The sequence below is a fragment of the Quercus robur genome, chromosome 1 (genome assembly GCF_932294415.1).
Source record: "Quercus robur chromosome 1, dhQueRobu3.1, whole genome shotgun sequence".
Taxonomy (NCBI): domain Eukaryota; kingdom Viridiplantae; phylum Streptophyta; class Magnoliopsida; order Fagales; family Fagaceae; genus Quercus; species Quercus robur.
This window is the reverse complement of record NC_065534.1, coordinates 8180496-8196793: the sequence shown is the minus strand read 5'-3', so window position 1 is coordinate 8196793 and position 16298 is coordinate 8180496. Positions and strand designations below refer to the sequence as shown.

The 16298-nt window shown below is 34.3% G+C and overlaps 2 protein-coding genes across 2 annotated transcripts; one reads left to right on the top strand and one right to left on the bottom strand.

Annotated features, from left to right (window-relative positions):
* Positions 1-984: 984 nt before the first annotated feature.
* LOC126718845 (protein OSB2, chloroplastic-like) lies at positions 985-9589 on the top strand. The gene is made up of 9 exons (XM_050421203.1): positions 985-1591; positions 2705-2843; positions 4164-4257; positions 7824-7906; positions 8021-8129; positions 8347-8450; positions 8533-8677; positions 8969-9033; positions 9111-9589. The coding sequence occupies exons 1-9, from the start codon at positions 1152-1154 to the stop codon at positions 9225-9227; spliced, it is 1296 nt and encodes a 431-aa protein (XP_050277160.1). The 5' UTR covers positions 985-1151; the 3' UTR covers positions 9228-9589.
* A 2582-nt stretch (positions 9590-12171) lies between these two features.
* LOC126713613 (uncharacterized) lies at positions 12172-14887 on the bottom strand. Its single transcript, XM_050413410.1, has 5 exons — positions 14438-14887; positions 14018-14227; positions 13581-13664; positions 13171-13392; positions 12172-12460 (listed from the first exon to the last, which is right to left on the bottom strand). The coding sequence occupies exons 1-5, from the start codon at positions 14494-14496 to the stop codon at positions 12286-12288; spliced, it is 750 nt and encodes a 249-aa protein (XP_050269367.1). The 5' UTR covers positions 14497-14887; the 3' UTR covers positions 12172-12285.
* Between the last annotated feature and the right edge of the window lie 1411 nt (positions 14888-16298).

Sequence of the window (16298 nt, the reverse complement as noted above, 5' to 3'; positions counted from 1 at the left end):
ATTCAAAAAGATAAAAAGATGGAAGAGGATGTGAATCATAAGATAAGAGCAAGACGAGTGAAGTAGAGAAGTGCATGAAATTTGGGAGTGTTGTATGATTATAAAATATCTATTAAGTTAAAGAGAAAATTGTATAACATTGCTAGAATATTAGTTATGGTATTAAATGTTGTTAAAATGAGTGTGACTAAAACAGAATACTAAAATGTATAAATGGTAATAATATACTGAAAGTTAGGATTTAGAATGTGGATATTTGCTTAAAGATAAGGGTGATCCTTATTGATAATGTGAGCGCCCTAATTTGGGTTCCATTAATTTCAATAGGGGTCTCCAATGATAGATTGCAATTAAACTGTCTATGTTGCCCAATGTGGGCCTATCCTACACATTGCCTCGAGAGTACACCATAGGCCTCATGGGCCAAGACAAAGAATAGAAATCACCACTCAATTTTAAATGAATCAAGAATCACCTTGAACCATATTTAAAGATGTTATGCTTAATAGTTGAACATAAATCAAATTTAACTATAACCAATAGTTACTGGACTAAATTGACTTCTGACTTTTAATACTAAAAGGAATTCGTAAACAGGTGCCGGCCAGCTCTTGTTAATGAACCAGCTGTGGTTTATTTATAATCTATCACAAATCCCACCTGTATAGAAAATTGGCAAAGTTTTACTTTTTAACTGTGGTTTATGTTATACGTGCACTTTGATTTCTCTAATACTCCATCTAAACTGACACACATTTAATACATATTCAGTTTTTTTCATATCTCTAAAAAAACATGAATAGTTTATTTTAAATTTTATCACATTAACGGATGCTGTACAACACCCATTAACAGCACCCTTTTCTTTATAGCAATTAAATTGTTAGGACCCAACAGAACCAAGCCCGAGGAGTGTCTTTGGGCCCAGTTTAAAAGGATTCATGTAACCCAAGCCCACCAAGCACTACTAGCAGAGCAGAGACCAGAGACTAGAGAGAGAAGCAAAGAAAGGCAGGGTTTTAGAAAAACACAGAGTTTGCTTTCCTTCTTCTTCACTCTCTCTCTCTCTCTCTCTCTGTGTATTGTTCTGTATATCCATATTGAATGGAGTTGTAGGAGTACAAGAAAAAAAAAAAGTGTGAAAAAAAAAAATGAATACAGTAATTAGCCGAGCATTTGCCAAAATCGCCTCTCCATCTCCAACCCTTTCCACACAAAAATGGCAGCATTACGCCTCTCTCTTCCTTCAATCTTACACTTACGCCACCACCGCTTCCACCTCTAAAACCCCTAGGCAATATCAACGCCGCGGAGCAGCAGCAGAGAGTTCGAGTTCAAAATCAAAATCAAAATCGACGGCGGAGGTTGAGGCCGAGGCCGAGCCTGCAGCGGCGACGAGTTCGGAATGGGCAAGGCCGAGCGAGATTCCATTCCAGGCGAAGCTAGCGAATTCGGTGAACGTGATTGGTTATGTCCACGTTCCGGTTCAGTTCGAATCGTCTTCTGATGGCAAGTGCTGGGCTGGCACTGTGCTTACTCAAACTCACCAAATTTCCTCTCCTCCTCCTTCTCCTGACTCTCCTCCTCTTTGGTATGAACCAAATTAGTAATTTTCTCTCTTAATTTTTTTTGCATTATGGTATTAGTGTTAAGAGTTATATTCATGCCTTTTTTATGTGTGTAAAATGAAAAATATTGGCTTCTCTTGCTCTTTGTAAGTTGATACTATATAGTTTTATATGTTACGCTAGTTGCAATTGCTTGTGTGATACTTTGAATTACATGGATTGGATTGGGCAAGTGTGTATGTGTTTGTGTCCCATATCGGGCGTTAAGTGATTATGAGTAATCCCAATTGTAACTTGACTGGTCACATGTACCAAAAAGGGTAACAAAATCGGCTGAGGACCATGCCTCGTGAAGCATAGGTCACTAGTTCGAATCTTTCCTTCCCTCTCCCTGGGACCCAAAACTTGTTTATTTAGGAGTTTTGAAACTAAGATTCACAAATATAGTTGGTTTCCTAGTTCGCTTATATGAGTTTTTGTTTTTGGTTTAATTTGACGCTTTTGGTGCTAGATGGAGCAAACATTGGGATCTGATTTAGGTTTGAGAAGGATTAATCTCAATAAGTGGCTAACTTTTTGAGACTGTTTTAGACAGACTAGGATGATTTTCAAGAATGTTTGTTATGTGATTTAATTCATTTCAAAGTTTTCACTCTGAGTTGTACTGAAATATACGTATTTGTTGAATCTGCTACAAGCTAATTTTTGTTAGTATTAATGCTTCTATTTTAATTTTCTTGACCTATATTATTCTAGTCATGGCATTGCCTAGTTCTCATTGTTAGAGTTGATAAATTTGCATTGCTTGCTTATTAATTTAATTTCTTCATTCTTTTAACTGTCTTAGGGGGGGTTTGTTTGTTATACTTTTAAAAATATATATATATATATTTTTTTTTTTTTGCAAAATTATGTATAGAAAGTGCTTTATGATCTTAGGTAACAATACTTATAAAAAAAAATTGATCTTAGGTAACACTGTAACAAACACCTAAAAATAAATTTTTAGCATTAAAGAATGCCTTTTGGACTCAATAATCTGTACCAAATGGACCCTTCACAATCTTTTCATAATTATTTGTTGTATCATTTTTCCTACTTAGCAAGACTGTCTTCTTTGTTTTCTCATTTATCAGGATTCCGATAATTTTTGAGGGCGATTTGGCTCATATTGCTGCTTGCCATTTAAAAGAAAAAAATTTTGTTCATGTAACTGGACGACTGAGTGCAGATCCCCCTCATTTGAATGCAAATCAGGGTCAAGCCAATATACAGGTATGTTCTAGTTGGATCTTTGCAGTGAATATGCAAGCCTTGTGACTAAAAATGTGGCCCCATGGACTTCATTTAGATTTTGAGTTTTTGAGAATTTATTTAACACTAATTGTGGTTTTGACTTTGGTAACCCCTCATTTCTGTGTGAGGTAAAAAATTATTTGTTTCCACAAAATTTTAAATACTTATGAGGTGGTGCTATGTATAAAACTAAAAATTAGGGTTGTGCACTTGTGCCCCTTTATTGTCGAATTTTTATACATCTTACAAACGAGAAAAAATCATGGTCAATGGACTAGAAGATTTTTATTTTTATTTTTATTTTTTTATTGACAAGTTACACAGGCACCTGGGGCTTCATGAACCTACAACCTTACCCTCCATCCCACTATTATGGGAGGAGGATGTTCATATTGAGCATAGCTCATTCACATGTCAATAGACTAAGAGATTGGAAACTGAACTTTAAAATTGAGCCGAGTTATTTTGCTGTGGACTGATGCACCCTGCATTAGTCCACAATGATTGGATTTGATTTTAATCTAGGGAAGCATCATTATTCGGGCTTTTAAACCAAATCACTAAAAGGTAGCTACCTTTATTGTTCACAGGCACTGTTCACTAGCTAGAGCAGCCACCCAAAACTTGGTTTGCTTTTTTATTTTCAATCCCAAACCTTCTACCCTTTTTGGACAACTCAAGGTCAATACATTGTCTTTTTTAACAAGTAATAATGAATTTTATTAAAAGGAGAACTCTAAAATGATCAAAGTCTCCTACTTATCAAAATAATAAAAATGATTAAAGTCTCCTACTTATCCAAAAAAAAAAAATGATTAAAGTCTGCTAAAGATTGAGGTTGAAGGGATCCATTAAAATTTAAAACTACTAGGCAATTAAAAGATATCCTACCAATTGTAGCACAATATTCAAAAAAATAATGGAAAAGGCTAGTTATAATCTCAATAACCATTATATCTACTGCTTCAAAATTTCAGTTATTCCTCTCTCCAAATGGTCCACATAACACAATGAGACACAGCATTGCAAATAAGACTATTATTATGGCGACCATACAACCCTTTCCAACAAGTGTAGACATCTAATAACTTCTCAAGCATCACCCAATGAATCCCAACAGCAGAAATACAAGCAATGACATCTTAAGGCCCATGCATTGTTGTTAAGAGTAATACTCCTTTATTTATGCATATAGGGTAGAGAGAAGCTACTATTGCTCATGTCTCTCTTTTAATGAGATTTTATTATTTATGTTAATTGTATGTGTTGAATCTGACATCCAATATTTGACAATGTCAGGTTATGGTGCATAGCCTCAACTTTGTCCAACCGTCTTTTCAAATGAAGAACAGCTCGACATCTCCTGAACAAAAATGGTCCTTAAAACGTTTAGGTAAATCCATATATCTGGTTCTCAGTCCTATGATGTGTGCTTGCTACCTTAATAATTATTTGGAAACTTGCGTCACATTGCTAATAATTTGGATACTAGCTATGCATTCAATGAACTTGGCCTTGTCATGTTTAGTGCCTTAATGTTCCCACAGCTTGGAAGAGAGGGAGGTGGTACATTTGATAGCCAATATAAAACTAGTCATGTTTTATTTAAAACAACTTCAAAATAAGTGTATAAAAGGAATTTTTCTAATAAGATGTAGGGTACCAGCAATAGATGGCCTTCAGGCTATTGTTTCTTAGGAGGTTTTGATGGCCCAAGGTTGGGAAAAAAAATGTATGAGGGATTAGCTTTAGAGGCTGGAATTTTTATTTGGGTTTTAATAGATTGAGTCTCGATTGTTAAAAACCAGAGTTTGCAAGGCATCTTTGATGGCTGGTGTTTTGGGGCTTCAGGATGGTTAGGGTAGAAAAGGTAGTTAAAGGTTAGCAAAGTTAAAAGGGGAAGGAAAGTGGTTAGTTTTGGAGGTGAGAGAAGCAAGAAATATCTTTGGGTAAGCTGAGAATAATATTTGGAATTTTTAATGAAAGGATGACCTAGTAGGACATTTTTCATTAAGAAAATTGTAATAAGATAGGATTTTAAATTAGCATGACCACAAAAATTACCTAATAACATGATCTAAAAAACTAAATTCTAGATAGGTGGATAAATTTTTTTTTTCCCAATGAAACAGGCCTTTTGTAAATAGGGAGTGGAAGTCTCAAGTCCAAAGAATGTGCTAAAGACCAGAAGTCATAAATGTTCAGGCAATTTTAGTATGATCAAAATATGAACTGCATTCATTTTTCATATGACATTGATGTGCAGTTGGTGTCCGTCAAGCCTGTTATTGAGACCACTGGCTATTCCAAGGTATTTAAGAAGATTTTTAAAAGATGGCTAAAATTTTCTCCTTTAGTACAGAGATATGAGTCATATGACCATGTTAATAGTCTGACAAATCTGCACAATTCTCCTTTAGTACAGGACTCCAATCATTTCCCCAATTCTGTCTGTATAGTCTGACAAATCTGCACAAAGTCGGCAATGATGCACCAAAAGGTTATCTTCATATCTACATACCAAAACTTTTTTTTTTCCTTTTTGAAAAGGGCTAATTACAACTTACCCATCTGTGGTTTGATTAAAATTTAAGTTGCCTACCAGTAGTTTGAAATTTGACATTTTACCCACCTGAGGTTAGCTTAGTCAGGATTCTGTTATCCACCTTTGTTAAAAATGGAGCTATATATGCAATTTTGCTCCCCTTTTATGTCTCTCTTCTCCCAAAACATTATAAAAAATAAAAAAATAAAAAATAGAAAGATCAAAAAGTGATGGTTTTGTAAAAATTAAGAACAAACATTACCCCCATCATAGAAGCCTCTATCTCTCTCTCTTTATAGAAGATTCTATTAAGAATCAACAGATCCAGCAAAAGCAAAAACAAAAACAAATTCCTTCATTCATTTCTAAGCAAACATCGAAGCCATAGCATCTAAAGCTTAAATCAAACCCAAAAAATACCCATAAAATTTTTTTGACCTCAAAGACAAACCAAAAACCCAATCCAAGAAATCAAACCCAAAACCCAATCCAAGCATCACCGTGAACCACCCCTCTCTCCTCCAATTTTCTAATGTGCACCACTACCACCAACACCCAAGACTTCCACCATCACCTGGTCACACCACCATAACCAGAACCCTAACTCCTTGAACCACCAGCACCCTTGGGGTTTGAGAGGCAGACCTGCCAATCTTTGTTTTGAAGCCACCTTTCTCTCTTTCTTCAATCTCATTGCTGGAACTCCGTGGCTAAAAGTGAAACCCTTTGATTCTTTGCTACTACTTTCAATTGGTGAAGGAGGTTGGGGTTTGTGTTGGGTTTGGTTTTTAGGGTTTATTAATGGTGGGTTTGGGTGAGTTTTCTAGAGGGTTTGTTTGTGTTTATTGTGCGTCTGAAAAAGGGTTGGATCGAAAGGTTTAGATATAAAAAGCTTGTGGGGGAGAAGATGGAAATGAGATATAGCTAAAGTTTGTTCTTACTTTTTACAAAACCCTCACTTTTTGATCTTGTTTTCTCTTGTTCTTTTATGTTTTTTATGTTTTCGGAGGAGAGAAACATAAAGGGGAGCAAAATTACATATTTAGTCCTAGTTTTAATGGAGTTAGGTTACGGAATCCTAACTGAGATAACCTTAGGTGGGTAAAGTACAAAATTTCAAATTAGTGGTAGGCAACTTATATTTCGGCCAAACTACAAGTAGGTAAGTTGTAATTAGCCCTTTTTAAAAAGAATGTCCATGGACCAAAACTACATCCCCCCAGCCAAGAAATTTGAGAACTACATAATTTGCTCAGCTGTGTTGCAGAGGTTTTGTTTTTTTGTTTTTTTTTTTCCTCGGGACACATACGCAGCATTGTCAGTGTGGTATCCATGTCCGACACGTCCATGCTTCCTAGCTAAGGTCTTAAACATGATAAGCATAGCCTAAAAATACACAGATGCACACATGCAAGCACACTGCCTAGGTGAGCAACTAATGATTATATCACACGTCCAATGTTGAATGCTGACAGCATGATGCACCTCTTTTTGTGCCTGGTATGAGGGATCTTGCTAGTGTGGCTGAAACAAGGCCATGCCGAAGTCTGTGGTTGACCTTCTAGCATGTTGGAAAGGGAAGTTTGGTCATCATCGCAACAATATTACCTGGATGGTTGTCCTTCTTTGTAACAAATAGTTTTCCTAGATTGCTGGGGTTGGGGATTGATTTTTGTGCTGTAATCTTGTGAAAAGTACTATTGTTAGTGTGAATTTGAAACCTTCTCTTTTGAAAACGTGTGGAATAATCATTGCAAAGTGGTGTTGCATGTGTAAATTAAATGTGTAGTTAATGGGTTGCTTATTTCTTCGCTGTGATTTCATGATAGAGTTGTAGTCTCTTGGATTCCCTTTGTTTGGGGCCATGTGGGTGATGGCAAGAATGGTCTTGTACGCACTTTTTGAGTTAGCTGATAAAAATATATGCTAGAGAATTGCTTTTATTTTGTGTGTTTCTCTTGTATACTTCTTGTGTACTTTGGTTGTGTCCCTCACTGTGCTTTTTTATTGAAATTTATTATTTATCAAAAAATTTAAACCTTTTTCCTTTGATCAGTCTGTCCACTATTTGCATTTCTATATACTGCAGAACTGTGGATCTTTTAATTTTAAAATTTCTCCATATTAGATTTTTTTCTTCTCTTTAATTTAGACTTTCATGATTCCCCCCAAAAAAAAATCTGGTGGAAAATTGGTGTCCTACACCAGTAACAAGCACTTCAAATTTGACATATCTATCTGCTTTATATTTTGTACATACAGAAAAATTAAAAGCAATTGCATGATGTGGCAAATATTAATGCTTATTAAAAGTCCAGGTTCAGGTGTCAGTTTATTGAAGTACAAACATAAATGCTTCATTACCTTGCCTTTTACAACCTTCATTTTTTAGTGATATCTTCTTTTCACTGTAGCAAGTGTGAAAAATGAGGATGATATTAGCCAATCATGGAAGTTAGTTTCCCAGTCCAATCTGCGTGACATCAGGTTGAAAGAGGTTAGAGTAGTTGCTTTGCTCATGTGTGTGCGTGTGTTTTTTTTTGGTGGTTTCTTTTTGCCCTCCAGGTAATTGATAATGATGTACTCATTTAGTTGTGTAATTTGCTTGTAGGATAATCCAAAAGTTGCAGCATATGAACAGAAGGAAGATGACCTAGTACTCGGTATTGATGATTCAACTCCCATATTGGTCAAAAAGAAGCTTGACTCGATAGAACTCGGTATTATGATTCAACTCCCAAATTGGTCAAAAAGAAGCTTGACTCAATAAAATTTGATTGCAAAACTCAGTTAAAAAAGCTTGAGAAGTACTTAGCATATGCATTGAAAACTCTGTTTTAGTACTTGGGTGAATTGGTCGTGTCAAAATGTTTAGAATGTTATTACTGATTATATTCTTTATTCCAATCACGAAGTGGGGACTAACTCATTTTTCAGCTGATGTGAAGAGAAGCGAGGACTCTAAAATTAATTCTTGGAGAGAGCTTCTTGATGATCCGAAACAATGGTGGGATAACCGTGATAATAAGCGCAGTGGATCGGTGTGGACCCCTCTCTTCATGTGATTGTGTTGTCCGAATGATTTTGTTGGTGAAATGTATGACTTTCTTGTTTTCTTTACAGGTGAATCCAAAGAGTCCTGATTTCAAACATAAGGTTGGTGGTCATGCACTCTGGCTTACTGATGCACCAAGTTGGGTTTTGTCAGAACTTGGAGTGGAAGTTGATGTGAAAACTCAAAAATCAAAACAAGTGAAGCAGCATAGAGGTGAGCACGGAAACTTTTGGCTTGGCAGGAAGACAAAAAAAAAATCACTTGTTTAAAAGAATAAAAGTGATATATCTCATTATCATTACAATGATTTCATATAAAATCAGGAAGATATCTTCCTTCATATGATTTATTTTTTCTGACATCCATTTTGTTTCTTTGAGTTCTTAAAATTCAAACTTATCAATCTGGTTTTTCAAAATTTTCATTCTGTCTTTTTCTTCTTTAAGTAATGGGTAAAGAGAGAGTTGTGATCTTGTGTTTGACATCATCACTATACCGATTTAGGTGAGGAATCATGGAAGGACTTGGTGCAAAATCCAACTAAATGGTGGGACAATAGATTGAACAAGGTACTCCAGGTGCTGATTATCTTTTGGTGTTTCTTTCTCAACTATTTTATCTCATGTATCTTCATTTCTGTTCATAGAGGAATCAAAGAGCTCCTGACTTTAAGCACAAGGATACTGGTGAGGGTTTGTGGCTCAATGGTTCTCCTGATTGGGTGCTTCCAAAGTTGCCGCCTCTCAAAGGAAACAAGGTATGACAATTGGCTAGAGGGATACAGTGCTGTCTAGAGTCCTGGCCAGAATGGGAGTTATGAGGTGATCAGGTCTTATACTAATTTCTCAGATGAATATCTGACTTTTTGTGCTGGCTGTCTTGATTGGTTGAAGTTTACCAAGACAAATACATCAAGAAGTCGAAGAAAATACTTGCTTTTGTCTTTTCATTCAACTCATGATCGTTGCTTTGAGGTGTACATCTCCATTCCAGTTGATCATCTTAGTTGCATTCTTTGAAGTTTGAAACCAGAGTTAGTGTGACAAGAAAGCATGTTTACCTTGTCGAACTATGACAGTGACAGTTTACTATTTTGCCTGTTTAGGAATATTCTCAGTTCAACAATTTTTTTGTTCTTTTAAAATCAGTTTTACCTACAAAAAAAAAAAAAAAAAAAAAAAAAAAATCAGGAACACAATTGCTAAGTTGGGACCAAAATATTTTTTCATTTTGCGGGAAGGGGGGTGGGGGGGGGGGGGGTGAATTCGTTTGAAAAAAAAAAAATAGGCTGTTAATTTTAAAAGTAAAATTTTAAACTGACTAAAATTGTCAACACTAAGTTTTAGAATTAATGTTTTATATATTTTTATTTGATTCGTTTGGCATAATCTCATTTCTAAAAAAGTTTTGAACAGACTCAATTACCTTCATGACCACACTATGCTCACACTATGGTTCATCTCTCACACTATGCTCTTTATTATATTACATGTTGATGGGATTCTACAAATTACTCTCCCACACGACCGATAAGCTCTTCAAGTTCTGGAGGCCATTCTCTTTTGATTAAATAGTCATTTTAATTCAAAACTATAAATTAGGTGTGGACAACAATCATCTATCCAAATCTTATAGTAATGATGGAAAACTGCAAAATTTGCTAATAGAATCTAGATTTGTTGTTATGAGTACCTAAGAGAATAGTTAGATTTTGTTTTTTAATAAAAAAAAAATGTTTTAAAAAAATTGGTTGGGTCGCGGGTTGGATCAAGTTAGCTTGCAAAAAATAGGACGGGTAACAGGTCAATCCTTTTTTTTCATGTAAAAAAAATTCGGGTTTAAGTCGAGTTGGGTCAATCTATTTTGAACTGTTTTATCATGTCTTGACAATTGACACCCTTATTTTTAGGTTATGGTAGAAGGGTCCCACTTTTCATTAAGAAAAAAAAAAAAAAAAAAAAAAAGTAAAGCTCTGCAATAGATTCTGATGAATACCTTATTATCAAAAAAAGAAAATAATAATAATAATTGTAAGGACTCGATTTGTAGCGACCTGAAATGATCCTGGGTTCGCACGTAAATAGACCTAAACAATATAATTTTTAGAGCGTAGGTATTAAAAGCTAGATTAACTTTTTTTTTTTTGGAACGAAAAGATTCACCCTCACGTATATTGAAAGCAGAGCTGACACAACAATCGGTTCTTTTTTGGTACTCAATACAGTTCTTTTACTTTTCACGTTCTTCTTTTTCAGTCTATGTTCCTTTCTTTCTCTTATGTTCCGATCCTCCTTTTTTTTTGCATGTTCTTCTTTTAGTTTATATACTGCTAAGGAGTATGGCGTCCTCGGACGAACACGGAACTCTACTTTCGTGATATTGACTACCACTCTCCCTCGGTAATTACCCTTATGACCTGACTTGGCCTCCTCGGACGAATATGCATCCTCGAATGGGCCACAGGCCCAACGATCCTGACCTTAATGGGCCTATTGATTGGCTGGCCCCCACAATAATAATAATAGAGAAATGATATGTCTACAATATTTTTACAACATTTTTACAACAAATCCTAAGTGGCGAGTTGTTACTGGTTGTCATTGTTGGGGCAAAAAAGTAATTTTAGTGTTAGTTTAAAATTTGAACTAATAACAACTAACTACCTGTGATTTGTTGTAAAAATGTTGTAGACGTAGCATCTCTCATAATAATAAAATTTCCTAAACCATATTTCCTCCTTGGCTATGTGGCAGCCGCTCATTAATTAATTAATGCCTACTTAAAACAACCCCATAATAAGATCTGGAAATTGAGTCAAGCATGTGCAAGATCCAAGAGTACAATTAATTGTGTTTGCGGGCTGGGCCTTTTTACTCAATTTTTCTCCAAGTAAATGGGCTACTTATTATGCCCCACTCTGTTTCACTTCACATTTTATTTCCCGCAACCCATAAATTCTTACTTCACCAAATGGCTTTATGATCCATTGACTTCACCTTTACAGCCCATGCTCTCTCTCTCTCTCTCTCTCTCTGCGCGAAGGTGGCCTTCACAAGGCATAACCAATATTCTGGGATGAAGAAGGAAACTTTCTAGTTGGTGTGACAAAAAGAGTGAGCAGTGTAGCCAACGCAAAGAAAAAATGAAAATGGTAGCAATTTGAGAGGGGATAAAGATTGGTCCGAAATTTGGAGAAAGCATTTTTGTGCATTCACTATGTACATTATCTCTCATAATAAGTGGGTTACACAAAGATGTTTATGTATGGTGCATGAGAAAATTATTTTTAAAATTGGGATCCTCTCAATTTTAATGGAATAAGCAAAATAGATGTCACATTGTCAGCCTTCTTATCAAACATCAAAAATATGAAGATAGTAAATGTGTGATTTGGAATTCTATTCTGTACATGGAAGTGCAAATAGACCAGCTCGTCAACTCGCCTCTTATTATATGGATTCAACAAATCCTTGTTGAGGATAAGAATTGTAATTCAGGTTTACCATCATAAATAAAAATTTCTCATATGAAAAAAGAGAAAGTAAAAAAAAAGAATTGGGCACATAAAGCTTGCAATCAGTGTGACAAATACTTGAACAGATACATCAATTTATAACCAATGTGTAAAAGAATTTAATTCTCAAAAAAAAAAAAAAAAATCTCAAAAAAAAAATGTGTAAAAGAATTTAGAGTAAGAATAACACTGTTTTTGACAAATATTAAGATTTAAATTGTCAATTTACATTAAAAAAATACATCTCGAATTTCAATTGCAAATTCTCAATGGAATAGAGTACTTATCAATTTATTTTGTTTGCATTCTATTGGTACTCCTTTTCTTTATCACTAGCGCTCAAATCCTCAACAACTTCCATTGATGTACCAAGCTTGTTCTTCTTTGTTCTTTTGATTCTTTCGTATCTGTGTTTCCTCCTCAGTTTTGATGAATTTCCGACAGTGACTTCGCCAAGAACCTTTCCACACCAAGAACAACATCTACAAAATAATCACAGATTCATCGATGAGAACAAAGAAGAAAAGAACTCTTGAGGCATTAAAATAAGTAAATAAAAAACCATAAGGAGTATTCTTTGTTTAAAATGAATCTATTTTGTGGTATACTCAAGAAGTAAACTTGAAAGGAGAGGAAAGAGGATCATGTCAAAAATACAGTTCTTTGATTCATGGGGAGAGTTGGCTTTTTTTCATATAAACTTGTCTAAAATTTCCCTGAGATATACAGTTTGAAACATATTATAGAGGATTTAACAAGAAAACAGACTCTATAAACAGCATCCTCTGTGTCTTAGAACCTTGTTTTTCAAAACCAATAAATAAATAAGAGCAATTAATGTGCACATTTTATATATACATACACACACTTGTCTCAGTAGTTAGTACCAATATTGGACAGTGTTTTAAATTATGTTACAAGAGGAGGTGTTGGCTTTGCCTCAGAGAAGATCTTATTGTAATGAAGACCAAAAATAAACCCCCAATAACACAAATTAATTTGGATAAGAAAGGAATATGCAAGGAAATAAATTAATAAAAATCAGAGCCTACTTAAAAATAAAGTTTTCTGGCTTTGATTGGTTTCAAAGAAATTCAATCCTAAAACACTTATCAAGTGTATGTGGTAGAAGAGAAAGGAGGCGAAAAACGGTCTAACAAGATTTGTAAGAAGCTAGCCGTGAAGTACTTACATCAAGTCACCACAGCATTCTGTCCTGCAGGCTTTGAGACAGTGAGTGCACCACTTCTTTTTGCTTTCACTCGTCTCTGAAATTGAAGAACAAGAAGAAGAATCTAGTCCTATTATAGCATGCTTGTTCTTCTTTGCTCTTTTGCTAATTCTTTTTGCTCTCAGTCTAGAAATTCTTGAGACACTGACATGACCCAAAACCTTTCCACATGTAGAACACGCCCTGCAATGTAACAGTTTAATCATGAGAAAATGAGTGCTCATGTTTTTGCAGTTAGCGTATCTCAGCGCTCTTTACATTTTTATTAATTTAATTAATGGAACTTCTCAGTACCTATATTATATATTGAAACATAGTGATGCAAATAAGGTTTTAAAAGAACAGAATTAAGAAGCGCTGGAAATACTTACGTGAAGTCAGCAATGCTTTCTGTCCTGATAGTTTTGAGACAGTGAGAGCACCACATCTCTTTGAAGCTAAAGTTGTCTGACCACCTTAAACACACAACAGTATCAATTAGTCTTTGTTATTGTATCACATAAATCACAATTAACACATGTTAAGGAATATTAATTATTCTTGATTTCAGTCTAATCAAGGAATCCTCATATAGATCAAATGCTGTTTATATATATGCATTCTTGTATACATAGCATGTCTTTGTACGGAAAATTATATAAACACAGAGATTCTATTAATAATTCTTGTTCTTTCTCTATCAGTTTACTTCAAAAGTTTTTAAAACCAAATTAGAACTAAAACACTCTGAAAGCAAAACATGGAATATGCAAAAATTTCAAAATATCCAAAGGCAAGGTTCCTAATATTTTACAAATATAGTACATACCCATGAAAGACCTGGTTGTCTTCAGTAGCTTGATTGAATATTCCATTGCTTTCATGTATCCCAGAAACTGAGGAAGAAGAAGAAGAAGAATCTATTCCCATTGTACCATGCTTGTTCTCCTTTGCTCTCTTGTTAATTCTTTTTGCTCTCACTCTAGAAATTCTTTGGACACTGACATGATCCAAAATCTTTCCACATGTAGAACATGCCCTGCAATGTAACACACCTTAACCCCATGAGAGTCCAGATTCAAAAAAAAAAAAAAAAAAAACTTCTCTTTGAACTTTATTAACCTTGAACTATTAAAAGGGCATCAAGAAACTTTTTTTTTTCTTCTCAGTACATATATTATATTGAATCAAACTGATGCAAGTAAGGTTTAACAAGAAGAAAGATTAAGATGGTTTTGAAGGTACTTACGTGAAGTCGCCAATGCTATCTGTCTTGATGGTTTTGAGACAGTGACTGCACCATTCCATGTTGTTGTTTTTTCCCCTTTGCTTGCTCTCTCTATATCTCTCTATATGATTCTTTCTTCCTACAATCGCAGCAAAAGTTTGCGGAATAGTTCTTTTAATACTACTATTTATAAGGAGAAGGAATAGATTCAGAAGCAAATAAATTGTGGAGAGAGATTCTTGGACTTGGTTTTGGTTTTACTTGGGGATCAAGAATCTTATATAGGCGGTGCGAGAGGCCAGTCAACGTTTCTTTGACCAATTGACCACAATTCCTTAACCGAGCAAACAGGTACAGGTTTTACTTTTTATTTTATTGAATAAAAAATCAAAAAGTCTAGTGATAAAAAAAAAAAAAAAAAGCACAACTTGTGCCACAACTTGTGGCATAACGAGTTGTGGTTGGTAGAGAGATGATGTGAGGACATCCTTTTACTGACCACAACTTATCATGTGTTGAGTTGTGACACAAATTGTGCCTTTTTTTGTGCCACTAGAGCTACTCATAAAAAATTGTTGCACGTTATTTATTTCACTCCAAATGTCATTAGGGTGTTCCTTTATTTTTTATTTTTTTAGTTTTTAAAACAAGTCCAAGACTTGGGGAGGAAGACATGTATAGTATACATGTATTTTCTTTTTCTTTTTCTTTTTTTAATCCGTTGAGAAATTTTTATATAAATTTCGTTAATGATTTTTTTTGTACCAATAAATATTAAAAATATTTTTCAAAATAACACCACATAAGAACTAACTTGAGTCCAGTTGCTACTCTATTATTATTATTATTATTATCTATATTTATAGTATTCTACTATTTATGTGTTTGTTGTTGTGTTAAGTATCTCATTATATCCCTAACTTTTTTAATAATTGGAAGACACGAATTAGTGAATCTAATGTGAATCTATTGGACAAATGCATATTCTTTAAATTGGAATGAGAACACTAAACCATATATACACACGTGATTCATGTTGCTCTTCACTATTCAAATAGTGTATGCTTCTACCTATAAAAAGACATGCTTCTTTTCATTTGTAACCAGGGCTTAATTTTTTAGCTTTCATATTCTTCCTTACTCCCCCTTACTTCCCCCAAATATCTACTATTCTCCCTTACTCTTCCCCAAATATGAAATATCTACTCTTCTCCCTTACTCCCCCAGTTATCTATACCCTCATAATCTTGCTTTATTTTTTTTTCATTTTTTAATTCAATAATTTCTTTTTTAATATTACTGATTTCATGTTGTAAATCATTAACAGTTATTTTTTTAGATTTCTTTAATTAAATCTTTCTAAAGTTTCATGAAGGCTTATTTTGGTTTTAATATATATATCGGCAGGGGAGATTTGAACTAGGTTTATTACTGTTAAAATAGAATATAACATTACATCTAAAAAAATAAAAATAAAAGTGTCCGGCCATGTCACAAGAGGTTTTTTTTTTTTTTTTTTTTTACTCTTGACTAGTTTATAACTGTTAAAACAGAATATAACAATAAACAATACATGTAAAAGTCTCCTTTTGAGAGATAAACTTCAATCATGACACAGGTCTTCCAACCAAACAAAAACACCCTCAAAACCCAAGCCATGAACAAATAACTGAAGAGAAACATTATTTGTAATTTCTCACAGAACAAAATACATAACCAGAATCCTCTACTTAACATGTGAACGTCCTTCAGCGTAGACTCCAAATCTGTTCTTACTTTTGTTAGACCTTCAAAAATCATCTAATTCGCCAAACTGATTAACTTTATTATTGGAAACAGTATCTAAGTGTTACAGATTTACAGTAATCATATATACATATAA